The sequence below is a fragment of the Aplidium turbinatum genome, chromosome 14 (genome assembly GCF_918807975.1).
Source record: "Aplidium turbinatum chromosome 14, kaAplTurb1.1, whole genome shotgun sequence".
Taxonomy (NCBI): domain Eukaryota; kingdom Metazoa; phylum Chordata; class Ascidiacea; order Aplousobranchia; family Polyclinidae; genus Aplidium; species Aplidium turbinatum.
In genome coordinates this window covers 5,712,936-5,740,095 of record NC_137485.1, presented here as the reverse complement: position 1 = coordinate 5,740,095, position 27,160 = coordinate 5,712,936, and the positions used below count along the sequence as shown (strand labels likewise).

The following is a 27,160-nucleotide window of genomic DNA, read 5'->3' as shown; positions in this document are numbered from 1 at the left end:
CCATTTATTGCTTTCAATCTAGGGTTTCAATCTTATTCAGTACACCCGCAGTTCACCTCTGTAATGGAATCTCACTAGCAGAAGTTCACCCTAGTTCGTAAACATATTATTGGAATTTGCCAATTTTAAATTACCGGTACGTAACTGTTTGCTTTTTCCTTTTTCTGAAAGTGGTTTATATACCTCTGCACAAAACAATTTTAACTGAGACTCATAAGATAACTTTTCAAATTCAAAATCTAAATTCAATTCGAACTCACGAATAAAAGAACTTGAGACTCATTGTGTTACCTTTGTACCATCGAAGCTTTGTTACGCCAGCAGCGGTTCTGCTGTCATCAGGGGGAATAAACATTTATAATACAAATAAAACCTTAAACCCCTGCAAGTTGCTCCTTATATTTTCACTTACCATTCATTAAGTGTCTTGCCGAGATGGTGCTTTGGAACGGTCTCTAATCTTCGTCTATTCGAGCGTTGCGCAGACATTTTTGGTGACACAATCGTTAATTTTATCGTTTGAAAGACATAAAGCCTTTTATGCAAGACCCGCAAAATTCAATCTTGCAGACTATTTTCGCGCGAAAACGTCACGGTTGATTACTTTATCAGCTGTGACCCTCGCACTCGCAGGCCGCAGCAAAGTTTAAGAAATAATTCAGTTCAAATGCAAATGCTGTTAATTTACGTATGTTTATTTCTGAGTTTTAGCGATAACAATACATGCCATTGCCAACATAGCAGAGATTAAAAGAGATAGAAGCAACAAAATAGGACTGTTAAGATGAGCTTGAAACTAAAATAATAATTTGCATGTTCAAAACATCTTGTTGCAGTAAATTGTCAGATACTGTGTGCATCGCGGTAGCCCTAACCTAATGGATTGTTTCGCCTAATGTAGGGGTCACCAACTGGCGGGCCGCATGCGGCCCGCCACGCTGTTATGTGCAGCCCGCGGAAGGTATCCACGCACAAGTATAACCAAAAATACTTTTCTTGAGATGTTAAACAGCATGAAGGCAAAAAAAACTTTCCAGGAAGCATATTTTTGCTTTGCATACGATTCCTTCCACCGACCGACCAATCAGATTGTAGTTCTAGGTAAGTGTCGTTTAAAGTTTTTCCAATGCGATGTCCAGCCACATTGTCCCAGTGGTTGATTAAAACGTCTGTTTTCGTGATTCGAAAATGTCTGTGAGCATATGGTTGCTTATTTTATGTTTGTAAATGTCCTGTAAACACTAGTGTGCGTTTCACCATTATTGGGTTTCACAAGCAGTGTTCCTTACTTCCTTTATTCAAGTTTTTGTTGGTACAAGAGGTCGGTGTGCCAACTCAATTTATAATAAATTGAAAAAATATTATATATAATTTTAAAGACTTTTTCTGATAATATAAAAATATTTAGCTTTAGTACTGCAAAATGTTGTTAATCAACCATTCTTGCCATGCTAATAAGCACCACAAGTGAAACTTGTCTAATAATCAAGGAAAGACGGTTTTATAGACTTTCACAAAAAGGATGAAAAACCAACTCATTGCTGTTTTAGAGGGAACACTGTTTATGAGTTACGATAAAAACGTTTTTTCGGAGATTTCCACAAGCGTTTGTTTCATGGTGTCTGGTTTCTTTCCCCCTTTTGTTGGAGCCTTTTTTTTGCTGATATGTTTGCAGGTCACTATTGTTGCCTGTATTGCGATGTGTCAAATATTTTCATGTTTTCTGAAACTGTTAATGGCAAGATATCTTTTGTGAAGCGAAGTGACAACACCACTCTTGCTTGGCGATGAATATTCTGATGAAATCGCTCGCCTCGCTAAAGGTGCACAAACAAGTGGCCTCGTTTATTAGGCATTGTTAAAGAACTCAAAAGTGTTGTTAAAGGAGCTTGGCTTGGCAGTAGCGTTGTTCGACTAATTTTGTTGCTTGCGGTATTCTAAGATAAATATTAACAACATGTAACGCTGGATACTGGGTACGAAATGCGTTCTTTTCTAGCATAGGCTAAGAGTCAACCTACATAAAATTTTATCAGTGTGGCCCGCCACAGCTCTCCTAAGTGACAAAGTGGCCCGCATGCAGAAAAGGTTGGTGACCCCTAGCCTAATGCATTGTTATCTGCGCTTACATGTCTTGGTTGCTGGCCGAACACCAGTTGGAAACTAAAAGGTCATCAAGCAGTTATCAGACCTTGAGTGCATTTCTGTAATTTGTCATTGGAAATAACAATTGTAGCCTACTGTGTTAGTGCAGCTTTAGTTTGTAGCCTACTGTTAACTGAGAAAGCTTTTTTTTTAAAAGCTGAAACTCTTTAATTTGCTTCTTATCTATTATGCCTCCTGGTGCCGGAATGGCCCGTTTCAGTGAGTCCGATTCGGTCAGTCCGATCCCTTAGCGGGAGATTTTTTCAATTTTTTTTTTTTAATTATCGGTATCGTAGCCTAATTATCATTGCCGTTTTAGGGTTAGGGGTTTGGGGTTAGGAACTCACCGAATAGTAGCAGGCCTCCTGGACCTGGTGCGCTGTCTTGTATGAGTGTATGTTTTGTTTGTTGTTTCATGTACAATGCTGTTTTTTGCCCACCAAAATAAATATTTTGACTCTTTCTGGGGCTTGACAGTTTCTAATATTTTGCTTGTGATTAAAGTGTTGCCTGTAAATATTCCATTTAATATGGTAAATGTCTTTAAATGGAGAGTTTTCATTGATATGTGTTGTTCAAGTGTACTATTGCAACGCTTTGTAAGTTTATTTTCCCATTTCTTTGTTTTTAGGTTGTAGTTGTCCACTGAGGCTTAAATCAGTATTGTCCGTAATTTGCTTTAAAATCAATAATCTAATACTTGTGCTAAATATGTTTAGCATTTAGTGTGATATGTTACTTGAGTAGCTTGTCTTGGGTAACCAAACCACTTTTGCATTGCTACGGTACATCGCTCATTCCTTCAAGACACATTAAAGATGGTATGTTTGTTCGTTTTTATTTACTTGAGATTTCCATTCTATTCCAAATTTTTCACTATAGACCACCTATTTTACAAGATGCATGAGAGAGTGTATAACACTTCTGTGCAGAGTACCATGCTGTACGCCACTGAGGCCTGGTACGTCTTTAAATAAACCAAATACTTACCATCTACAGCGCAATGATAGAGCCATGACTTGACAAATATGTGATGTCAAGCCTAAAAAAGACGCGACCAGCATACGCACCGACTTCCGGGGGGCGGCGCCCTCCATAAATTTATGGTTGAGGGGCAACAAAAATGGCTATTACAAGTAGTGTTTAAAGATAAAATAGTTTGCGAAGGAGATTTAGATCATTTAAACGGACTTAAAGAAAGCCAAATATATTCGAGTATAGGACATAGGCTGATCTCGTGTATAAGTCGAACCCCTACTTTTGAGCTGAAATCGGTGATATTTCCTTCTCCCATGTATAAGTAGAATAGCTTATTAGAATCATCTATTGGCATTGACACACGGTGAGGAAATTTCAAAGTAGAGCGTAGAGTAACTTACACTGTTGGAATAGTCACATAACTATTCATGGCAATATTAAGTAAGCTAAATTAGACGCGCTATTTTCAACGAGGTCTTCCCGCTGTGAGATCAATTAATGATTCAACAGAACGCATTGACATTTTGTTTGCAATGTTATGAGAATTAAATTGAAAACCGATAAATGAAAAGGTGTTTAATGGTTTTGGTCGCAGATATTGCCTGCATTAACGACCTATCTTACCGCTATTATCACCTAGCCAATCTGACATCATTGTTTTATGCGGCCGCTATGGTTTGACATCGACTTCAACGATCATGGAATGTTACGTAATAAGAACGATTATAACCTACACGTAAAAATAAAAATAAATTGATCTCTTAAAACAGCTGTTTCTGCTGTTTTGTCTCATGAGCTTTGCATATTGCTCAACAAGTGCATAAAGTTTAGAATTGACAAGAAATCATACAATTTGAAAATTAAGTTTGAATCACTGCAAATAAACGTATTCAAAACTTTTACTTCGGCCGACAACATTTCACACTCCGTAATCTACGTCGGTATTGCTTTTGCCGCAGCAAAAATGCGTTCTTTATTTTGAAAACTGTAGAGCTGAAGACAACAGCTGTTTGTCCCGTGTATACAGTAAGTCGCACCTGTCTTTTTGAGGTGAAAATCACTTGCGAACATCTCGACCTATACTAGAGTATATACGCTATTCGATAAAAGACTAAGTTTCGATAAAAGACTTTCGATAAAAAACAGAAGAGAAAACACTTCGCCGTTAACGTTTTGAAGGTAAGTAATTAGCAAAACGAGGTTAATAAAACTGAAAGCGGGTTTCCAATCTGCTTGAGATCATGATTTTTTGCGTTTTATTTTGATAACTTCACTGTCTTGATCGTTGTTATTCACTCGCACGAAAAGGAAATGAATCGGCTTGTTTTCCAACTGTTCCAATTATGAGCTAACAATATCAAAATTTTTACAATTAGGCGTACTGCATGCGTAAAACTAATCGTTTCAAGCAACGGTTCTAATAAATTCGTTTTGCGACCTAGGTGTCAATATAAACAAGACGGTAAGCTTAATCAAAGACTATATTGATTGAGTAAAATAACGTTATGGTTATGACCATAGGCGCCTAACTATTTTTTTGGCCGTGGGGGCGAAAGCGTGTTTCATCAGCAGCAACGTAAATTCAGCAAATGTCACGCAGATGGATGACGTAATTATGCCGTCACACTAGGATTGCTTTTATTGCCACACTTGGAGTTATCGCTACGTTTGACCTACCGTTAATTATTATAAACAAAACTCGACCACTTCGGTTAAGCAAACACATGACATAATGTGACAACTGAGTAAAAGTTATGTGTCTGCGTTGGAGTGGTTGATGGACTGCGACTCTTTAAGCTAAGCACAACATAAAGTTTAGCAACGAACTAGATTTATTAGCATGAAACAAGAGACGAAAAGGTTTACTAAAAGGTACACTGTAAATGGAATGACAATGTTTTGAAAATGGAATGCAAATACTAACTTGATCATACGCTTGAAAATATACCTGTGGAAAGTAAAATCATTCATGTTTACATCAATTCAGCAGCATGTCACCTTGAATAAATTTAAAAGTTGCTGAGACCCGTAAGCAGCCCTTGAAAAATAGTTACGGAGAGACGTTTGATTAAGTTTTCGACTTGACATTGCTCCCTTTTCATTACAATATCGCAACTTATGACTGACCGCTGTAAAACGCCCGTTTTCGCGTTGCAGATGAAACAAAAGATGCGCATATTCCGCCTTTGATCGGGTTTCTATGGCAACGGTCGTGTGTGCGCCATTCAGTTTGCGTGAGTCCGTTACTTCGTTGATTATGCGGCGTGTGCGCAATGCCGTTTGTACCAGCCCTTGTTGCGTTGGTTAGTGGTTACCTCGGGCCGAGTCTTCAAGTTCATTTGCACAGCGAGCGATTCACTGGGCACCGCGCAATTCACTGCAGTGCAGAGGTTTCGACTTTCGAAAGCGACATCAAGTCTGTTTGCAAGCTCATAAAGCTAAACGCACGCTCCGTCTGCGTAGTAGTTTATTGCGAGTGCAAAACTGATTGAAATCAACCTTGGAACTGAAGCCCATAACAAGAGTGTCTACAGTTGAAGCATACTGCTCATCTTGAAAACTATTGAAATTACTTTTTTCCATTCGACTCCACGTTGAAACTCTTGAAGCATATACCAAACTTACATATTGAGGACCAACTCATTCCACAATTTATTGAAACTTACATACCAAGAGTTAAAATTTCTACTAGTTTTCATACTAAAAATTAAGATGCTTGACAGTGGACGTTACAGCTTAAAAACCAGCTTTTAGATTACAAACATGGCCCTGACTTGTTAATTACACACAGCACATAAGAGTCCAACAACGCAGATAGGCGCAAAATCATGTGAATGCAACGTAATGCAAGAGAACAAGCATGCGCTTTGTGAAATTACGCAACCCATGGAAAAACTATGAGCCTATAAGGCCACACGGATTCCAGGACCAATTATGAAAAGACGTATGCACTATGCAGAGCTTGCAGGAGATGCAAATTCTTCAATGCTTGAGACAAGAATAGGACAAAGTTCTTTTCTTTTAATAGTACCGTATCATAAAACAACAGAGCTTTATTTTGTGTAGTTTTAAGTTATTATAAAAATTTTATTACAGGATATACGTAAATTTTTTACACCACCATCAAAGAGGCTTCAGCTTAAAGAAGAAGGAGATTTAATGAAACCTAATAAGAAAAAACCTCACCAACGCAAAGGAGTATTGTTTGATTCAGGTATTTAAATAGTAGTGATAGGCAGTTAAAATTGATTATTATCATTTGTAATTGGGTAGTAGCCTTTGGTGTAAAAATATTACTTCAAAACTGTAGAAGTTTATTGTGGGGTTCTCACTTCCTCAATGCTTCATATGGGTTTGCATTAGTGGATTTGGTCACTATCTTTTATGGATGCATCAAAACACTTGTCATGTATCAGGTTAGTTCAACATGACATAATAAACCTGTGCAATATTCAGAGTCATCTAATGAGTTTTGTGATGTTAAAACTGACAAACAGCTTTGATGAGTTTGATGGTTAGGTTATTAATTGTAAACCAGAACATCTTTAGGGATTGAATTTAAACTTATCCTCTCAAAACATGTAAAATAGTATTCATTAACCATTCTTGCATGATAACTTAAATTAATTGTAAAGAATAACAAGCACATTTATATTTTTGGTATTTACAGATTCTGACGATGAAGACCCTATTCCAAAGAATGTGAAGAAAAAGCTTAATTCTTCCGACATTATTGTCAATTCAGGTACCAGATAAGAAATGTAGGCACAGAAAAATTGTTGTATGTTGCCATATTCCTATCTAGGTGCTCTTAGTTAATGTGAAAAGATGGATAAACAACTTGTTGACCCAGACACGCAGGAAAATGCCAGGTAGACATGGTGCACTGAGAGATTTAGCTGCTTCATAACCATATACTTTTCAATTCATATTACGTGACTTTTTGACATTCACTCTGAAGATATCCAAGAAGAAGTTACATGCTAGAGTGAACAGTTATTTAATGTTGTGCAAACTATTATGTAGTGATGCTTCAAATATTTATTGCTAATCAAAGTCGTTTTTAACAAATTGTTTAAGAGAGTAATTTAAGTTGTTTTTTTAACAGGAGATGAATTCACTGAATCAAAAAGAAAAAGCAAGAAAAAGAAATTACAGGAGACGACTAAAGTAAAATTGAAAGAAACAACTCCAAGTGCATTTTTTGGACAGTTTAAAACCACCAACTCGAAACCAAGTGTGAAACGAAAAGCATCTAGTGACAATGGAGAAGCAAAACCGAAAATTTCTAAAAAGGTCACTGTTTAATCTCAGTATTTGAATCAAAGATCAGTTGTTGTAACAAAACTTCAAATGACAAACTTAAGGAAGCAGCAGTTTTTGGGTAGTGGTTGTTAAGTTTCAAAACATCCGACACAGAAAACTGCTTGGTGGTGAAATATTAAAGCCTCTGGTGTGTGGAGTTGGGCTGAGCAAACAAGAAAATGAATTTTTTGGACTGTGGTTTTAACAAGGTTTGTGTAGTGTTATATTTTCTATTCACGGTTATATTCGCACTGTTTTCTTCAGAGCACGGATGAAGTGGTGGTCATTGATGATGATCTCGAGGAAATTAACCCCAAACCAAAAACCGAAAAAGTACCTAAAGTGTCTGAAAATCACGGTAAGCACAATTTTCTTTTGACTTCGGTGTGGATGTGGAATAATCAGCTAACTTATGAGCTTGGTGCAACAAGATGGTGCCGTTTATGTCAGATGTGTGAGAGTAAGGAGGATTTTGATGTGTCTACAGTCCGAGGTGATTTGTGAAATCTTTGTAAGGACAAGTTGGGTTATAATGTGGAAATGTAATACGATTTTGGTGGATATTTTTAATGCATATCTACATTTTTGATTAGAAGTATAACCGTTAGTGTACTAGGCAGCTTACAGCGTGAGCTTGCCATAGCTTCTTTTCACTATGTCCATGTTTTGAATTTTCTGGAAGCAAATAGTTGATCTGTGCTACTTTTGACATGGCATGAATACGAAATTAGTTATTTTATGTTTTTGACTCTGCAACTATAGATATTGCCCAAATAAATTAAGCTGTTACTTATTTGCTTTAGGAACAGTTTCCAGCAAACTGGCTGGCAGACGAAATCATCATAAATCAGTGAAAGATAATAAAACAGAAAAAACTGAAGTAGCGTCGAAAAGAAGGACTTCCAAAAACATTGATGCAAAGATGGAAGTCGTGCCAGCTAGAACAACCAAACAAGAGAAATCCGTTGCTGATAAGTCTGAAGAGATTAATCTATCCAAAAAAGTGAATAGTTCTAAGGTGCCTGAGCCTTCTAAATCTACTAACAAAGTGACCCCTGAAAAAAACAAAACACCGGAGCTTGATCGCACTGACTCAGGAGGTTCGAAGCAAGAAAAGTTTTTGAAATATCAGCAGTGGCAAAATCGTGCAGGTCCTTCTGCTCCCGGCTCCAAAGAAGTACTGGAGGTGATTTCAATAATATGTTGTTTTGGATATGTGCAGCTTTGTCTGATAAAATGCAAATAAATAAAAGATAATAATAATACTATTTGAAAGTTTTTTTTTGCTATATGATGGATTGATGGGCATACAAATATAGTCAAGTACTTCTGTACAGTATAACTTCCAGAATTGCAAAGAGCAAGATTGCATTGTACTTTTATGAGTTTCGTGTACTTTTACCTCCATCGATACAAGGTGCTTTTACCCCATTGGCACTTTTTCTACCATTGTGATACATTACACAGGTCAACAACAAAATTTTGGCACTAAATGTGACAGTCATGTTAGAATACTTTAAGGCCCCTAAATATAACTGCAGTACAAGACACATTCTTATGAATGATGAAGAGTTCTTACTGTAAAATTATACAATGTATCCTGTCAGGGAAAAAGTTACTGCTTTGAGGGAATGATCTTCGTCATTACTGGGGTTCAAGAATCATTGACCCGTGACGAGATCCGTTCATTGGTTGAGCGGTACGGAGGCAAGGTTACCACCTCAGTGAGCAGCAGAACAAGCTACCTCATCACTGGAGTGGACCCAGGAGAATCTAAGACAAAGAAGGTTGGAAAATAAAATGTCGATAAAATTTATTATGCGAGATCTCAGTGAAGATTCTTTTTGTTGCAGATATACACAGAAACCTTGCTACTCTAACTACTATGTATGTTCGTTTTAATTACTGAAAAAAGAGCTTGTCGCTTTTGTGACGTCACTTAGTAGTCGTGCAAGTGCATCGCATATTGCAGCTGTTAATATTTTTTATGTTTTATTTTTTTAAATCTTACACTAAGTTTGAAGTCGATATGATCATACTGAGAATGCTGTGATAGCGAAATCGATTTATGATAAAACAAATGAGGCTGGTACACTGTTTGTTGCATTGAGTAACAAGGCTTATAGTAATGATACGAGACAGTCAACCGCTTCAAGTGGACAGCTTGCTGGGTTGGTTCACAAAAACAGAAAAGTTTTACGACTCAAGTTGAAGTTGTCTTGGGTTTATTTTCAGGCAGAACAACACAGAACCAAGATGATTGATGAGGATCAGTTCCTGGATTTACTGCGCACTCTTCCAGGCAAGAGATCAAAGTACGAAGTGTACGAGGAACCCCCGACAACATCAAAAGCCTCTCTTGCCAAAAAGAAAAGGTCCGTATTTGTCGTGTTGCTTAGTAAAGTACCGTTTTCTCAAAGCTGGTGATGATTTATTTGGAATTTGGACGTTTTAAGATGCCGGTGCAAACTGGTTAAAACTGGTTTGGTCTAGTTTGTGTAGTGGTAGAGAAGTCAACAGTTCAGTATTTATATTTCTTGATTTTTATGTTTGAAATAACGATGAATTTCTGCTGCAATGCTGAAATATATATGCTAATATATTTCCCTCTGATCCCTGAAGCAACATGCAAGTCAAACACTTTTATTAGATGTATTTTATTTTCAAATGTGCCGTGTTGGTATCACAGACCAATGACTGGTTGATCTTCAGCAGTTTTTCGGTGTAATTTTCGAGACAATGAACTGAGTGGTTAAAAACATGCCCTCGACCCAAGACGCTCAAGCGAATAAGAAGAATGCAAAGTTGTGATGTTTAAAATCTTATTTTTTAATTGTTTAATCAATTTTTTTGCCACAGTGAAAAAGTTTCTCTTAAGCAAGAACGAAAAAAAGAGGAACACAAATTAAATTACCCTCCAAAAGAACAGTCGCAATCCTCCCAAGAGTCATGCTCTTCATTATCCGCATCTCAAACACCGCAGTCAGGTGATGCAGGTCTTATGTGGGTGGACAAGTACAAACCAAAGACAATAAGCCAAATCATCGGCCAGCAAGGTCCGAGCAGTAACATGAATAAACTATTGAACTGGCTCAGAAATTGGCATTCAAATCATCGGACTGCTGAAGGAAGAGCGAGGCCCAAGCCCAAAATAAACATGTGGGGAGGAGGTGACCCAACTGGGGCAAGTTTGAAAGCAGCTCTGCTTTCTGGTCCACCTGGTGTTGGGAAAACAACTACGGCAACCCTTGTTTGCAAGGTCAGTTTGTATTATCATTTTATTTATTTTAACATGTATGCCTTTTCAATTTTTCCGTAATTATATTGAATGAAATAATTCACTGGCTACAACGCTTCAACATGGGTAAGTTTAATCTGTCAGTCCCGGTGTCTGCGTCAGTGGTTTGAAGCCTCTACAAGTATGCGAAACTGTCACTCTTAACTTGCAAATAGGCTTTTTAGCCCGAGTGCAAAGATTTCCACAATCTGAGCAACTGTTCTATATGTACCTCTAGATATCACAAGAAAACTGCATCTTACTGTATATATTTTTACCATTGATTTACATCAGGAACTTGGACTTCCCTTCGTGGAGCTCAATGCGAGCGACCAGCGCAGCAAAAAAACACTCAAAGAAGAAGTTTTTGCCTCCGTGCAAAATACCAGCTTATCGAATCTGATGGGGATTGAGGTGGGTTTATAATCACTATCCCGGAGTGGGAGTCCATTGGATGTTTGAACACTGATATTTGAGCTAATATTCATTTCAACCTAAGGAGAAAACGTTTACGTTTGAATGTCTTGCTAACTTCTGATTCAACAATAGCAGTTTCACCATAGTTTACACCACAGACCACATCATTAATGACTATTCCATCTTCAAGCCACCTAACGGAGTGGAAGGTCTGCGTGTCATGGATGATGAAACCAAAGATTGGCTGCTCTCTAGTAGCCTACCAGTGTAGTCCGGGACAATTGTGAATCTGGGGTGATAAAAGGATAGACCCTCGGCTCCAGAGGCTCACACGACGCGACGACGACCATAGTTTGTGAACTTGTTTTGCTGGAATGACTACTACATTTATATCATCCTCTTGCAGAAGCAGACCTCCACAGATGGTAGCCAACATGTCCTCATCATGGATGAAGTGGATGGGATGGCGGGGAACGAGGACCGTGGTGGGATCCAGGAGCTCATCCAGATCATCAAATCGACAAAGATCCCCATCATTTGCATGTGCAATGACAGGTGCTGTTTTATTCATTAAATTTTAAGCTTATTTATAAGTAAAAGGTAATATTTAACTTTTTATATTAAGTTCTCCATTAAGAATCTATCTTCATGTACTCAGCTATTGTGCACTTTAGCCGCTAGAGCTCAGCGCAATAATCATCCTCAGTTGCAAGCTTCCAGGATAGGCTTTAAGTTGAAACAGCAAAAACTTGAAGTTTTGGAAACTCAGAAAATTCGGAAATTTTTCTGAATTGTAATCGCAAGAAATTTGCTAGCTGAAAGAGGTCGTAGATTTTGAAAAGTATTTATACAATGTAGCCTTGAAAATAATCAGATTTGCATAAATTGAGGATAAACACGTTTTCTCAGTTATTAAGCATTCTGTTAACATAACAGGAACGTCTTGATGATGTCGCTATTGCTGCATTATTGTTTTTTGTGTAAAATTTACAAACTTTTCTTTTTCAGGTCATCACAAAAAATTCGTTCTCTCGTTTATCATTGCTTTGATCTTCGGTTCCAGCGCCCTCGTGTGGAGCAAATAACCAGCTCTGTCATGAGTATTTGCTACAAAGAGGGCGTCAAAGCGCAAGCTCCAGCCGTCCAGGCAATCATCAGAGGATGCAATCAGGACATTAGACAGGTGAAACACGTCATGAGAAGTTTTGTGTCTGTGTTTTTTGAAGATCGTATTGGTCAGTGATTCGCGCAATTGTTTTCATTGAAAATCCTAAAATAAAACTCTTACATTATGGAAACAATTTTGTTTGTATCTTATATAGATGTTTGTTGTTGTTTTTTTGGGTACAGTATCCAACACAAACTAAAAGAAAGTTACTTATAAAAGTATGAAGCACTGAATAACTTTTATATTATATATATAATGCTCTTAGCTTATGCCGATAGAGCACTTTACTGGAGGCACCTTGCTGTGCATTGCGCAAAGCTCACTGCTTGCAGTTTGAGCACTTTGGCAAGGTTGACGGTAGTACTATTTTTGGAGCTTAGGTTATATCTCCGTGGCCATACCCAGTGTACCTACTGCACTGAGGAGGCCGGAAAGCCGAAACGGTGTGCACTGTGCAGTGTCTGCATATATGTGCATATTGCATATGGTGTCCAAACATGAATTCGATTGGACGACTTATATCCTACACTCTTTAGGTGTTACATAACCTGAACATGCTGAAATCAAACAACAGTTCGTTGTCATATGACGATGCTAAGTCACATGCCGACCACTCGCAGAAGGATGTGAACCTTGGTATCTTCGACATTTCAAGGAAGGTTGGTTGTAGTCATAGATGCAGCTCTGGCTTCGACCATAATAATGTGCGTTCTATATAGCACCGCATCCATCGCAAGTATGTGTTGCTCCTCAGGGCTTTGCAAAGCAGTGTCAGTACAGCCGTATAGAGGCGCAACTGAGTAAATTATTACCCGAATTCACTTCATTACTGAGTTCCAAGCAGGAATAAGATTCAGTAACATTTTTACATAGTCTTTGGTATGACCCGACAGGCATCGAACCCATGCCTACCGATTCAGAGACGGACACAACCACTAAGCCATTTGGCCACTTTCAATTCTGGCTTTGAAGCCGGAATTATGGGAGCAAGCTTACCATAAAAGACCTTTTTGTTTTCCTAAAAAAATCACATCATGTTGTGCTGTTCCGCTCGCCTATCTTAACAAGTCCTAGCAGTGACTACCAGAACAAACTCAGTAACGTACGGTGACGCTCGGACTGGCTGTTTCGTTCTCAAAATAATGCAAGGTCTTTTTGTGTCAGCCCTATATTTAATATATTAACCTAATTGAAACGAGGAATACCAATCATCTTATACTTATGTAGTCTTTTGCTAAACCAAGTCTTGTCTTCTGTTTCAGCTGCTTTCTTCTGAATCGGCCAACATGTCTTTGCTCGACAAGTCAAACTTATTCTTCATGGATTATTCCATGGTTCCTAAATTTATTCAAGAAAACTATGTTCATGTCACTCCCTTTGCAGCTCAAGGTCTGTATATTGCTCCAGCGTTGAAGTGTTATTATTAATACTAACATTGTTTTAGGTTTAGATTTACATTAAAGTCATTAGTAGCTATTGCTTCAAGTCAGTTACAACAGTTTCATTTTGAAGGTAACGTTAAAAAGCAACTGGAAATTTTAAGCAAGACAGCCGACAGCATAGCCTGTGGTGACCTGATAGAGTCGGCCATGCGAAAGGAAATGTCGTGGAGCATGTTGCCCACCCTGGGCCTAATGTCCACCATTCTCCCGTGTGACTTCATGCGAGGTGTCCAGCGGGGGGCCATCAACTTTCCCGCCTTTTTTGGGAAGCTTTCCACCACAGGTATGGTGAGAGAACTTATTTCAGACAATAAAAGTTTTAACTTTAAAAATATATAATTTAATGTTATTCTTAGTTGCATTATTAGCTGTCTTATTCCATCTGTTTGCGAAACCGATATACTTGCGAAATATGGAGCTGCCTTTATAATAAAAACAGTCTTAACAATGAGTAACTCCAACAGACGTTATTACCAGGGTTGTGGAGTCGGGCGAAAATTATTTGACTCCGACTCACGGACACGTCAAAATCCCTCCGACTCTACAAAGCTGTGGCATCGGGCGAAAGATGTACGACTCCGACTCTTCGGTTTGTAACTGGCCGACTCCGGACACGTCAAAATCCCTCCGACTCTACAATCCTGTTGGAGCTGTGAAATCTGGCGAAAAATATGCGGCTCCGATTCCTCGGTTTATAACTGGCCGACTCCGTATACGCCAAAGTTTCTCCGACTCCACAGCCCTGGTTATAAGAGAGTGAATTTTGTTTGCAATGGATGTTTAATTTGAGCTGCTAGCGTTTGGTCTTCTTTCGACATGACTTTTCGGAATTATCATTGCAGATGTTTCTCCTTCACTTTGATTTCATCCAATTCACCTCCGTCAGTTACTTTATTCCTGTCTAACTTTGTTTCTTTTAACGTTTAGTGAGTTTTGACCCCTGAGTTGACCGAATGGTCCCAAGAAAAATGTTACCTTCTCGTTTTCAGGGAAAAACCACCGTTTGCTTCAGCAGCTGAAGTTCCACGCCTCGGTCAGCACTGGAGGGAGCACTGAAGAAACTTTCAACCTTGATCTAGTTCCGTAAGTTTGAAACAAGTTTTTTTCAGAATTACAATTTATGCAAAACTAGCGTTTCTGCTGTCTCCCCCTCAGTTCAAGTCCACGTTTGAAATTGATTGATTTAAACCTTTAGAATTGTATTATGTAAAGACTAGTTGTAGATGTGAATCTGTATTCGCATTTATGATGGTCGGTATTGTAGGAAACGTGTTGTATGGACCACGACATTATGGATTCTTGTATGCATTTTTCAGATACTTGCGGTGGCACCTATGCCGGCCCCTGCTTAACAGGACCCCTAACGGGGAATTCCAAGTTACCAAAGCCACTCAGTTGCTCGATGATTATGACTTAACAAGAGAAGACTTCGATAACTTAATGGACGTTGGACATCTCGAAGGAAAGACCAGCTACATTTCTCAAGTACCAACACATACTAGTTACTTGAACTGAGTACAATGTCTCCAAACGGTTTACGTTTCACAACCTCGGAACTGCAAGGAGTCGCGTTTTGCAACTTCTAGCATCCAGCATCATCAGTTGAATTTGTCCACCATTGATACCGCCGTTGGTCAGATGGTCACTTGTTGCTACTTTTAGATCAGTAGGCCTAACTTTATACCGCTTACGCAACAATTAAAGTTTCTATTTAACGGTTTTGGAAATCATGCAGTTTTGGGGTTTTCTACAATTTCGTCATGTGATGAAAAGAGAATTGTTGTGATACGGATACGCCTTTTTCCTGGTGCGGGCTTGTGTTTTGGTGCTCACTCGAGTGTGACGATGCACTCAGGCGGAACGCTTGTCTTTGCTTTTTTAACTTTCCTTTCGATTTAGGTCGATTCGAAAGTGAAGTCAGCCTTCACACGAACTTACAACAAAGAGAGCCACTTGACTCCTTATTCTGTGGAATCGGCTGCTGCTAGAAAGAAAAGAAAGGCTGTCATTGCAGGTATCTCATTGAATTGGTATTCAAGAGGAAGAATTATCTTTTTAGGAAAGAAGGGCGTCTTTGAGACTTCACTCTTTCGCTGTTGTTGGTTGGTTTAAATCTTTATCCACACACTGACAACGCCTTGACAGGTTATTCCTGGTAGTTTCACATATTTGTAGAGGCTTTTGACGCAGAGCCGGTTACCGAGATTGACAGAGTGAAGTTTCCGATTGTTGAAGTGTTATTGCCGGGAAATTATTTCATCTATTAGGTACCGCTGAATGAAGAGCAGTTCTGAGAATGTTGTTTCAACAGCTAACGCAGGCTCGGTTACCGAGGTTGACTGCGCCAAAGGTCTGACGCTTACCATTAATTTTGGCTGTTACTAAAAAGTGAGGAAAAATTTTTCATCCCTGAAGTCGGTGCTACTTGGATTATTTTTTCGGTTCTCCGCCGTAGACAAAATGCGGCTCTGTGATTTAGTTATGAATAGTATTATAGCGATTATCTACCACTTAACATAGCTCCTTTTGCATGTTTTGTTGCTCCAGCGGATGATGATCTTGGAGAAGAGGCGGACTCCCAGGAAGACGATGGAGCTGATAACGATGACATGGATGGGATGATTAAGGTATTTAAGAGGGTTGTGTTTATACCAGCAGCTGCTAGCCTGGGGCGATTGCCGTCCAAAAGAGGGTGATGTTTTGGAACAATCCCGTTGACCGTTGATGTTTTGGAACAATGCCTCATCAAGGCGTAACCGTTTGCTCACTGGTGTTGGACGCTATGGTGCAGACATGTTGCGTTGGGGCTTGGCAGAGAGTGCTGCTTGTGAGTGTGGTGAAATGCAGACGATAGCCCACATTATCAAGGATTGCCGGCTATATAGACCACCCCATGGTATGGAAGGCCTAATTTCCATCGATGACGACACCAGGCAGTGGCTAACCAACGGATGCCCTGACATATAGCGACAATACGAGAGAAGAAGAATCCCGTTGACATGCCACCAACCACAAGTAGAAGCACCACTTGACAAGTTTTGTTTACATCAACAAGAAATTATTCCATCACGAGAACATTAATAGCTTCTACACATAGCCTACCACTGCAATGCATAAGCTTTTAATTCTGTACTACTGTCGAGTTTGTATTGTTTAAGGTGCTAAACGGTGTCATATTGTATTAGCGCTGCGGCATCTTAATCTGCATCTACGGCATGTATGACCGTATAGTGAGTAGCGCATTATCTGGCAACTTGCTTATTCTTTGAACTGGTTTGTGTCTACCTAATTACCTTGTACAAGGCTCGCAAATAATTCCGATCCTTCTGTATTTAATACAATTTTGGTAAAGAGGTCACTTTCTTCAACCACAGACATATACAACCAAGCAGCCACACGGCATTTAACATAATCCATTAAAATTGAACATAAACTATAAGCTACAAACGTTTTCGGCCATACACACGTTAGCCCTTATCAAGTAACAAAAAAAATAACTGCTTATCATATCTACACTGAAAATGAATAACTGATTTAAACACTGAATTGAAAAAACGAAATGCAAAATGAAACGGCATAGCATAGGAGAAAGGCACATCACATGGCGTTTAAATTACACGAGGCAAAGACGCATCATATGACGTCTTCTGTATTTAGGAGGTGAAGAAGAAAGCTACGACAGCCAAAAGTCGAACGAAGAAGCAAGGCGCCGGACCAAGCAAAGCGAAACGTGGAAAAAAGAAGTGATTTCAGGCGGAACGCGTCATCACACACGCTCGTGTGACATCACTGCTGCCTTTCGTGTCGCCGTTTTGGACATGTGACGTGGTCACTGCCACGCATAGTGTTCTCCCGGCAACGCCACGTACGAATGTATTCCCTACGAACAGGGATCTTGTTTGGAAACGTTCCATTTTTATTTATGTTGCTTTTTATTTGTGCCAATTCTGTACTCCCGTTCACCTCCTGCAAGCCAGACAGTTGACATCATTATGACGTACTTGAAGTCTTCTTTCTTGTCGTGAGGTTGATCTTTGAATTGTTCCCTGATATCTTGGCTGATGTTACAGAACATAACTCGCGAACATGAATGATGCTGTTGTCAGCAAGGTAAAGGGAGAATGGGCAGCATACCTGAACCATTTGATGAACGATGCACTGTTTTTTGTTGGATACGATTTATTCAGTCCAAGAGATTGGATCAACCTTACAGATAGCTGCCCAGCCAGCAAGTGAGTTCTTTTTTGCATCGATTCAATGCTTGCAGTCGTTAAATCAATGTGAATGGAACCAGCTTTGCTTAATGGGTGTATCCTTCAACTTTCGATGTAGTTTCTCAGCCAGAAAACCAGTTTTCACAGTCGTTCACCGTTGAAAGAATATAAACAGGTTTGCTTTGCTGACTTAGGCTTCACATACTAGCATCGTTGCACACAGTATGTGTTGAACTGCGGTGGTGATGAACTTTAAAGAGCTCTTGTATATTTGCTTCACGCAATAACACTTCACGAGTGAGCTAATTGGCATTCAACAATTGCATGAGGATGGGGTCTAAAAATGCGGAATTACTCAAACATGTCTCGTAAAAGTGTTAGTTCAGGTGAGACCTTATAGGGAACGTTCAAATATTACGTAACGCTTTTTTTCCGAATTTTTGACCCCCCCCTCCCCCATGTAACGCCAACGTAACGCTTTTTTCAATCCCCCTTCCCCCATGTAACGCTTTTTCACTACGAATTCAGCACAAAAAACTTTCCGTACTCGAAAGCGTTACGTAACGTTTTGCTTGAACCCCCTCCCCCGATGTGACGCTAACGTAACGCTTTGCATAACCCCCCCTCCCCCTCGAAGGCGTTACGTAATATTTGAACGTTCCCATATGGTTTCTGTGTGATTTTCTACAGCCCTAGTCTGCATCGTCAGATTTGTTTTAGAATCTCCCCACTGCCATTATCAACGAGTCTATGCTCGTGCATGGAGTGATTCATATACTGCAATTAGACCAGCTGCTTTTCATTTCTGGTCGTCTTTTTCACTTCGCGGAATCAGCAATACAATTTCTATTAAACTTGAATTGATGTGAAGAGTCCAAAGTGAAAGAACAGATTAATAATATCAATGTAGTTGTAACTATTACTATACGTTCGTTTGTGGCAACAAGAATAAAATATTTTGGGGGTGCGAACGAACTTTTAAAAACGCAACAATTTACCTGAAGAACTGGACATTTTTGCCCAAAGTAGCGACATTTTTGTTGTAGCGGGGGTGCTACTGACCCCTTCCCCCCATCTCCTATCATGCAATCAAAAGACATCAACAGCTATCCAATTTTCTTTCAAATGGCCCTTTCATTATTATTATTTTAGGTTAAGACAAAGTGAATGGTAGAGTTTGACTGACAGGTAACGTCTAGTTGCCACACCGCCTTTACGTGGCACTTTGGCTGCAGCATTTTTGTGCAAGACAAATTGTCGAATCCTGGCAATGTCGTGACATCGTACAAGTCAAAATTTTCAGTCTCACTTCAATCTTTAATGTAAATTAATATAGAATTTATAAAAAAAAAACAACATTTAATTGTGTAACATGCAACGTAAAATAGGCGAACAAAAAATCATCTATAAAATAAATTTACACAACTACAACACAAAGGAATTAGTGAACACGACAAGTGGACACATCATTAGGCTACAAGCCGTGGTCAGGCTAAGAACGAATCCACGAAGCCCTACAAATGCTTTTGAACAATCAAATATGCTCTGCAAATTGAAGATGCCAAACACAAAAGCAGAATCCAATAAGCTCAGTTGTCACTTGGTCAATTGCCATATGCTTAGTTCACGACTGCTGACTTGTAGGAGACTCTGTTGACAATTGCATCGTTATACCATGTTTATTGTTTAAACGTTTTTCATGCACAGTAAAATGAGATGCTGCAAGAAAGAAAGAAACCTCTCTGCTGGAAGTACAAAGATTATTACCGGTATCCATGTAGCTGAACTAATGCGTTGCCTCTGGACAACTTCCGTCATTAGTACAAACTGTAGATCATGTCACTTGAAGGTTGCGTTCATGAAAAGACATGTTCTAATTCTCTGCAACAAGTTCAATTGTGTCATCGAGACAATTTGATGACGTCAGGTAGCCTACGCTTTCACAGGGACACCAAATATTCACTGGAAGTTGATAAAATCGTATTCTCGTGTCATGGTCAGTGATACTTCAAGTATTTCCTTCGCACCATCCCACTTAGCTGTCCCTTTCTTCGGATCCACTGGGTGGGGTAGAGGAAGCAGTAGGCGGCTGGAAAAGAATTAGATACTCATTCAAAAACAGTTTATTTTGAGTTGAACAAGTACCATCAATCCAGTCCGCCCCGGGCCGATAGCTCAGTGGGTTATCGTGAAAGAAAATGCTTCAATATCAAGCGGCGCTGGTTCGACTCTCGGGGTATGCGCTTGAGCAACGCATACTGAGGATTACTCTTCATTTAGCGGTACCTGGTGAATGAAATAATTCACAGACAACAACTATCGGTAACTTTACTCTTGCCAAACAAGTATGCGAAACTGCCAGGATTAAGCTCTCAAAGAAGCTTTCTCTGTTCGAGGACAAACATTCCTACAATTAATCGGGGACATGCTTTATGACTGTTCGGAACAAAACTAGTTTAAGAAAGCTCTTCAAAGCTTATGCTGTTTTGAAGGAAACCTTTTGTCTGAGCGTTGTTTTTACACACAAACAGTTTGCTTTCGGTATGAGATCGAATGGTACAAGAAGTCCAGCGTGACGTCATGTAAATTCCGTGTGTGCCTGCAGGCTACATATATTTGACACACTATGCAAATCTTTCGAAGCGAAGATACACTTCGTTTCGAAGATGCGTGTGATTTTTCAACCAATAGCATATGCTTAAAATGTCTTTTTGAACAATTTAACATGGGCTGGTTATTAACAAACTGAACGTTATTGAGTGTTGAACATGGCTTGGTGTTGAATCATCTTAGAAAGTTTGTCCTGAAACTTTGCAGCCTATAATATATGTCACAATGCCACGTTTTTGTGAGGTTTTCTTCGATGGACCAGGGGTATTACTGACCGCAGAATGAGGATAGAAACTTACAATTTTGGGCATCTGCAATCCAAGAAAGTTTCCTTAACATCCAGTTCCACCTCTTTCATTGTGCACCCAGGGAGCTTAATCTTGATAACCATCCCCTCACAGCAGGCGGATGAAGGTGTTTTCCCGGTTGTTCCGAGAAACATGTCTTCTGTGGTCACTTTTTGTTTGTAACTTACATCGTACCTGACAAAAAACAAAAAAAGTCGAAGTAATTTTAAAGCAAATATAATTGATACTGTGCTAGGGTATTATAAATAACAAATAATAATACGGTAACAGAAGTTTAATAATTTTCTACATAAACGAAAAACTAATATTATTACTATATTGAAATCCTACCAGTATGTGTAAACCTTGGTGGGATTTTCAGACTACTGTTTTTCAAACAGAATGTAGTTGTACTCAAATGAAGTTACTCTACCGAAGCTACTCGATTTCCGAGGAAAGGGAAAAAGAAAAGTTATTGTTTTACAGTACTTGGCGAACTGCATTGATGATGGTGCGGTGGAGTGCTCTTTTACTTGGGTCAATTTTTCTGCAACAATCACCTAATTTATTACGTCCTGAGTAGAAGTGGTGGCGTTGTTCCAAACAACCAGTAAAGTCAAATGTCGAGCCACGGTTGTGTGGTTGGAGACAAGCACCCACCAAAGTGCCTTGATTACAGTGCAAGAGTGTAAAAGATCCACGACTACACCATGCTCATGCGCAGTTTTAGAGCAAATAAATGTAAAAAAACTTGCTTGAAAGATTTGCATTGGTACATTCACCTAGCATTAAAACCAGAGCAGTGTAAAACAAATTAATTTCAGAGTAAGGTCACATTTCTATTATTACCAAACTTTCTCAATTTCGGTATGGTATTTCGCAAGGCACTTGCTGATCACTACAAACTAAAGTACATAAAACCGTTTTCAAAAACGAATTTTCTAATTAATCAATGGTTATTTTCAAAAACTCACTCAGGTTGAGGCCTGGTCTCATTCTCATCAGCAAACACAGACAATTCCTGAATCTCCTCTTCTGCCCAAATGTCATTTTTATTGGTTTTGCTCTTTTCTGCCAATTAAAAAGCAAAATCATTGATATATAAACAATAAACATGTGAAATCTGTTTGAAAGTAAATATAGCTTACAACTTTCATGCAAATGAAAAGTTTGTGCAAGTAGGCCTAATAAATTTAAAAAGCATTTAAAAATATACAATAACTTTCATCATGATTTTACTGCCCAATTTGTAAAGTTGTGTAAAACGTCTTGGAAACAAGGTAACTTTCTTTCAAGAATTGCTTGTCTAAGAAGTTATGTACCATATGGTGTCTCCATCTTCTTTTTCTTATTTGTTCCAATTAAACCAGGAGTGTGGGCAGGAAGGCCTGAGTCTGGCTATAAATTTCAAAAACATAAGTCAAGCTATAAGGATTAATTGCCATCCATCCCGAAACAACACACAACCTCAAATAGCAGTATTTTTACTCGTTAGCCTACTCTTTTATAGTACTTCAAACTGCATAGACTTAATAAATGATCTCCAAAGGCTATAAAATAAGGTATTTGTTTTGTCTAGTCCTCAGACTCCTCACTGTACACTAGCATTCTTCTAGCAACTGTTGAAAGATGATTACTATTATAAAATCATTTCATAACTGAGCATACAGTTATTGCTATCAGTAGACTACAACATGAGACATTTTATAAGAGCTCTAACTTTTTATGACATACCAAGCTTTATGCAATATGCAGGTTTTTCAATAATAGAGCTTCGGTAGAGAGTTTGTCTTGATGAACAATAGGCATATAAAGCCGAGCAATGTTATTCAAGTTTAACATAAATTATTCAAATGTAATCAACTTGAATATGTTCAACTTGATAACGTTGCTCGGCTTCATATGCCTATGGTTCTTTCAATAATGATAAACTTTTAACATAAAACGTTTAATAAACCATTTGAATTTCCTAGACAACTTTAAAGTGGCATCATGTTTTGTACAATCTTTACCTACCATATCATCATCACTTGAATCTTCTTTGTCTGGATTGAGAAGAGCTGACAGGTTCTTCAAGTTCTCCATGCTCTGAAGATCAATTCCAGACATTTTTGTTGGCTTTTCTCAATACTCAATAATACAAATTTGATGTTTTTAAACCACTGGGTTTTCAATAGAACGGTCTTTCAAATTGAAATACAGAAGGATCTAAAACAATCTACAAAAAGTTTTTATGCAAGTTCATGTATTCCACTCATGTAAAGGTTAGTCCATGTAATAACATATATACTCAACCTTCTAATAAATTAGGTTTTATAGAAAGCGCTTTATTTGATTTTCTCTCCTCTTCTCTTTTTTATCCCCTCAAATGTGACGTATCTCGCTTGCAGATGCATATCTTGCTTGACGTTGCCGACCTTCTGAACGTAATCTCTTGCTATTGTTTTTAACGGTTTGTGCTGCCCTTATACGCCCAGACAGCCGGCAACGTCTCTCCTGTATTTCTCTATCATACCAAAAAAAAGGAAAACATAAAACTGCAAACTGGAGAGTGCAAATTGTGATTTTTTTAATGATACAGTGCAGAGATTTTGTGGACATGGGATTGGGGAGGGGGTCATATTTTTTGCAATTTTATGAAGACGTCGTTTATAAACAGCTTATTAGAATGGAGCTGGGGAGGAAGACAAGCACATACGAAATTATACAAAATAAGTATGCGAAACAAAGCTTGTCAAACAAGAGCTAATGAGACTGTTCAGCGCAGGGTGGGTAGGGAAATGCCCTTTTCAGGGCACGGCAGTGCTCACACTGTCGAAAAGTACCGACGACCCACCGTACTGCAGCTGAACACCGAGGGCATCACGGCCAGCAAGCTCAACATCATCGAGCACCTGGCCACCAAGAATATCAAGCCCTCATCATCATCCTCCAGGAGACTCACTGTACATCTGTGGATAAGTTGGTAAGCTCATACGACAAAGAATGGAGCTGGTAAACTGTTGTTGTGTTATCAACAAGACATTTTATACTAGCCTATTATCACAATATTATACTGCCACAGTGCCACATTTTAATTACAAGCATATAAACTGCTGCAAAGAAATGTGTGGCTCAGTGGCGTAGCCAGGAATTTTGAAAGGGGGGTTTTGGTGGCCGGCATGCAAAGCCCGTCAGCGTGTTCGCCTTAGACTACACCCAGGTCTGGGGGTCCTCCCCCAGAAAATTTTGAAAAATTACTTTGAATTTGGTGCATTCTGAGAGCATTTTCAACAAAAAAATTGGGTATGAATATTCTTGTAAAATGGTGGTATCCGGTGGCATAGCAAAAGGATAAGATCCTGTTTTCTTTGGCATTTTTTGGAAATAAAGCTAAGTCTCTATGTTTTCTTGTTGCTAATTCCTGGCTGAGATATTTGAATATTTGGTATTGGCAAAACTCGCTCTTTTAATGTAGTTTTGCTTAAAATTAGGCAAACTTTGTTTTAAAGACATAAAGAGACTGAAAGTATCATTCTCAATATCGTGACGTCACACGCGTGCCAAAGAGGGGGGTTGAAACCCCCAACCCCCCTTGGCTACGCCACTAGTGTGGCTTGTATGTCACCTAACCAGTGTTAGTTCAGTAATCTGTATTGTTCAATTGTCACACTTGTTTTTGTTTAGGTTAGTTTGTAAAGTCTGCTTTAGGGGCGAGGTTGTTAATTTAGTTTTTAAAATGCTGTAGAATTTAAAAATACAAAGTTCTTAAATAAGCTACAACTAATGGTATCAAACTGATCTTTACTAGTCATCCTTTATCATGATCATTACCTTAGTAACACGTGCGAATAATTTATGCAACTTTTTAAATCTATCAGTGTATGATTTCTTTCCTTATTTTGGAACCTTACCCTGTCATTGCTGCAAACACTTCATTTCATTTAAGAGCGAAAGTTTGGACATAGTTTTTGTGTTTTAAATACTGTACGTTTCTTTATTCTTGAATGCTTATGTTTTGATTTTTTTCTTGTAAGTTACTGGTTGTAAGGTTCAGTCGACCCCGAATGGCTGCATTAACTGGTACACCTCCAGCTGCTTTAAGTAGATGGAGCTGACTGGTTCTTTCAACTAATTTACATATATACTTTAAACCGAAATCTTGGGTGTTCATCAGGATAATTATCGTTTCTACCACTAGTTGCAACGTTCATCTTATTTGCTTTCACCAGATAAACGCTGCAACTAGCGCTAGAAACGACACTTTAAACTGTTTGGTGGCCATGCTTCATTTACATGTTTCATGGGTCTGACTCCACAGCAAAGTTAAAAGGCTCTGGCTCCACAACGAGCAGAGTTAAAGGTTCAAGCTCCGGGTCCAAAAAAAAAAAACGCTTGGCTTCAAGCTCCAGCTTTGCAGCCTTGGCTCAAGTGCACCCCAAAGGTCAAGTTTGTTTGTTTATAAAGTCAGGCCCTTAGTTAACCAAGCTATCAAGGCGGACTAACTATACTGTACTTCATCATAAACATGGTTGTGCTTCCAATGAATCTCGTTTCCTGAATCCTAAACTTGAAGGCATCAATATTGAAGTACCAATAGTATGATGTTAAAGTTTCAGCATTCTTTTATTTTTAACTTTTTAATTGTTACAAGTGGCGTCATGGTTGCATAGCTTCACAGTGTTTTCAACAGTTTTTTTAAAAAAAAGAGGAAAAGGAAAGAGAGGAAGGGGGGAAAATATAAGTCATTAATGCATCGAAGTTGGTTGGTTTTTAAATCTTTATCTTCGGACTGATAAAGTCTTAATAGATATTCCTGGTAGTTTCGCATATTTGTGGAGGCTTTTGACGCATCACACAAGCATAGGCGTAGCCAAGGGGGGGGGGGGGCGAAAGGGGCCATGCCCCCTTCCCAAATTTTCAAAGTTTGGATTCCGAAGTAGAGCCCTTTGTTGAAAATATAATAAAATTTGTAGAAACTTATAACGTTTTCCAAGTCATCTGGCTATTAACACCCCCAAGGACTTGTTTTAGACACACAGAAAGACACCAATGAATTTTGCAAATCGTAAATCGGGCAAAATTTACGCGATTTACGTTTTTTTAACTAATTTGTGGAAGCAATTTCAGAATGGCTTACTCTGTTATGTTTTTGTGTAGTTATTGAGTTTTTGTGTAGCTGAGTTTTTGGTGTTCTCTAACTTAGCCGCAGTTTTTGCCCGTTCGTGTTTAAGAGCTATCTTTAATAAGTTAATAGCTGTTTATCTGCTGATAAATTTCATACAAATATTACCCTAAAAGTCTTTCCAGAAAGCGCTATAATCCATTATTTGAGTGTAATCTTGCAAAAATTTCCCGGGGAACATCCCCCCGGACCCCCCAAGAATATGCGTGCCTTCGGCACGCTCTAACACCCCACCAGTTTTATTACTTCCCTTGCTCAACCCACCAGGATACGCCACTGCACATCAGGCGGCGATGGCTTAAATCAAACACTTTATTGTCATTCTCTTCAATTCATCAAATATTTGGCCCCCCCCAAAAAAAATTCTGGCTACGCCACTGCACGCAAGGCCTGTTACTGAGATTGACAAAGTGAAGTTTCCGATTGTTGACGATTGATTAATTGAATTTTTATCCTCGGGCTGGAAAAGCTTCTTGCAGAACTTAATCCTGGCAGTTTCGAATACTTGTGTAGAGGCTTTGAATCACTGACGCAGGCCCGGTCACCGAGATTGACAGAGTGAAGTTTCCGATTGTTGAAGTATTGTTGCCGGGGAACCATTCCATCCATTAGATGCCGCTGAATGGAGAGCAATCCTTAATGTGCGTTGCTCAAGCTCACACCCCGAGAGTCGAACCAGTGCCGCTTGGTCTTGAAGCTTCTTCGTGCCAAAAGTGACGCGCTAATCAATTGAGCTATCGGGACGAGGAGTTATTCCATCCATCAGGTGCCGCTGAATGTAGAGCAGTCCTGAAATGCGTTGCTCAGCCGAGAGTCATACCAGCGCCGGTTGATTTTAATTTTTTAAAGCTTCTTCGTTCACGAAGTCAGGCGCTTACCAACTGAGCTATCCGGACGGGGTGAGCTGTGAGCCGAAAGTCACCAATTTTTTGGTTCATCGGCCTAAAGTTAAATTTGTTTTAATTTCTGTTTAGCTGACAGACAATATTAAAAAGATCAAGCGTAATTCTGTGGGAAATTGTGTGAATGCAAAAAACGTTTTTGTTGGTAATTGTTCTCCAGCTTCCCTTGAACTTACGTTTTTATGATCATCACAGCGATCAAAACACGTAACCGACAGCTGTTATAAAAAGATAGAAGTGGAAAGTTGGCG

The 27,160-nt window shown here is 39.0% G+C and overlaps 2 protein-coding genes across 2 annotated transcripts; one reads left to right on the top strand and one right to left on the bottom strand.

The window, feature by feature from the left end:
- The first annotated feature begins 2,794 nt into the window (after window positions 1-2,794).
- On the top strand, window positions 2,795-18,800 carry LOC145782808 (replication factor C subunit 1-like). The gene is made up of 20 exons (XM_082594571.1): window positions 2,795-2,966; window positions 6,220-6,337; window positions 6,794-6,868; window positions 7,232-7,419; window positions 7,693-7,786; window positions 8,232-8,614; window positions 9,036-9,215; window positions 9,664-9,803; window positions 10,288-10,687; window positions 11,000-11,119; window positions 11,529-11,677; window positions 12,131-12,305; window positions 12,827-12,949; window positions 13,553-13,679; window positions 13,803-14,015; window positions 14,722-14,815; window positions 15,049-15,217; window positions 15,632-15,746; window positions 16,280-16,359; window positions 17,390-18,800. The coding sequence occupies exons 1-20, from the start codon at window positions 2,964-2,966 to the stop codon at window positions 17,477-17,479; spliced, it is 3,036 nt and encodes a 1,011-aa protein (XP_082450697.1). The 5' UTR covers window positions 2,795-2,963; the 3' UTR covers window positions 17,480-18,800.
- A 140-nt stretch (window positions 18,801-18,940) lies between these two features.
- LOC145783437 (dynein axonemal assembly factor 6-like) lies at window positions 18,941-23,055 on the bottom strand. Its single transcript, XM_082595312.1, has 5 exons — window positions 22,860-23,055; window positions 22,166-22,241; window positions 21,818-21,914; window positions 20,856-21,038; window positions 18,941-20,035 (listed from the first exon to the last, which is right to left on the bottom strand). The coding sequence occupies exons 1-5, from the start codon at window positions 22,950-22,952 to the stop codon at window positions 19,906-19,908; spliced, it is 579 nt and encodes a 192-aa protein (XP_082451438.1). The 5' UTR covers window positions 22,953-23,055; the 3' UTR covers window positions 18,941-19,905.
- Window positions 23,056-27,160: the final 4,105 nt, after the last annotated feature.

Excerpts from the sequence above, each read along its gene's own strand:
- LOC145782808 (XM_082594571.1), top strand. Across the intron at positions 7,787-8,231 it reads TAAAGTGTCTGAAAATCACG|GAACAGTTTCCAGCAAACTG; the intron begins GTAAGCACAATT and ends TATTTGCTTTAG. Across the intron at positions 14,016-14,721 it reads TGGGAAGCTTTCCACCACAG|GGAAAAACCACCGTTTGCTT; the intron begins GTATGGTGAGAG and ends TCTCGTTTTCAG.
- LOC145783437 (XM_082595312.1), bottom strand. The coding sequence starts at position 22,952 with ATGTCTGGAATTGATCTTCAGAGCATGGAGAACTTGAAGAACCTGTCA. Across the intron at positions 22,242-22,859 it reads ATTCAAGTGATGATGATATG|CCAGACTCAGGCCTTCCTGC; the intron begins GTAGGTAAAGAT and ends TGAAATTTATAG. Across the intron at positions 20,036-20,855 it reads GATTGCAGATGCCCAAAATT|CCGCCTACTGCTTCCTCTAC; the intron begins GTAAGTTTCTAT and ends ATTCTTTTCCAG.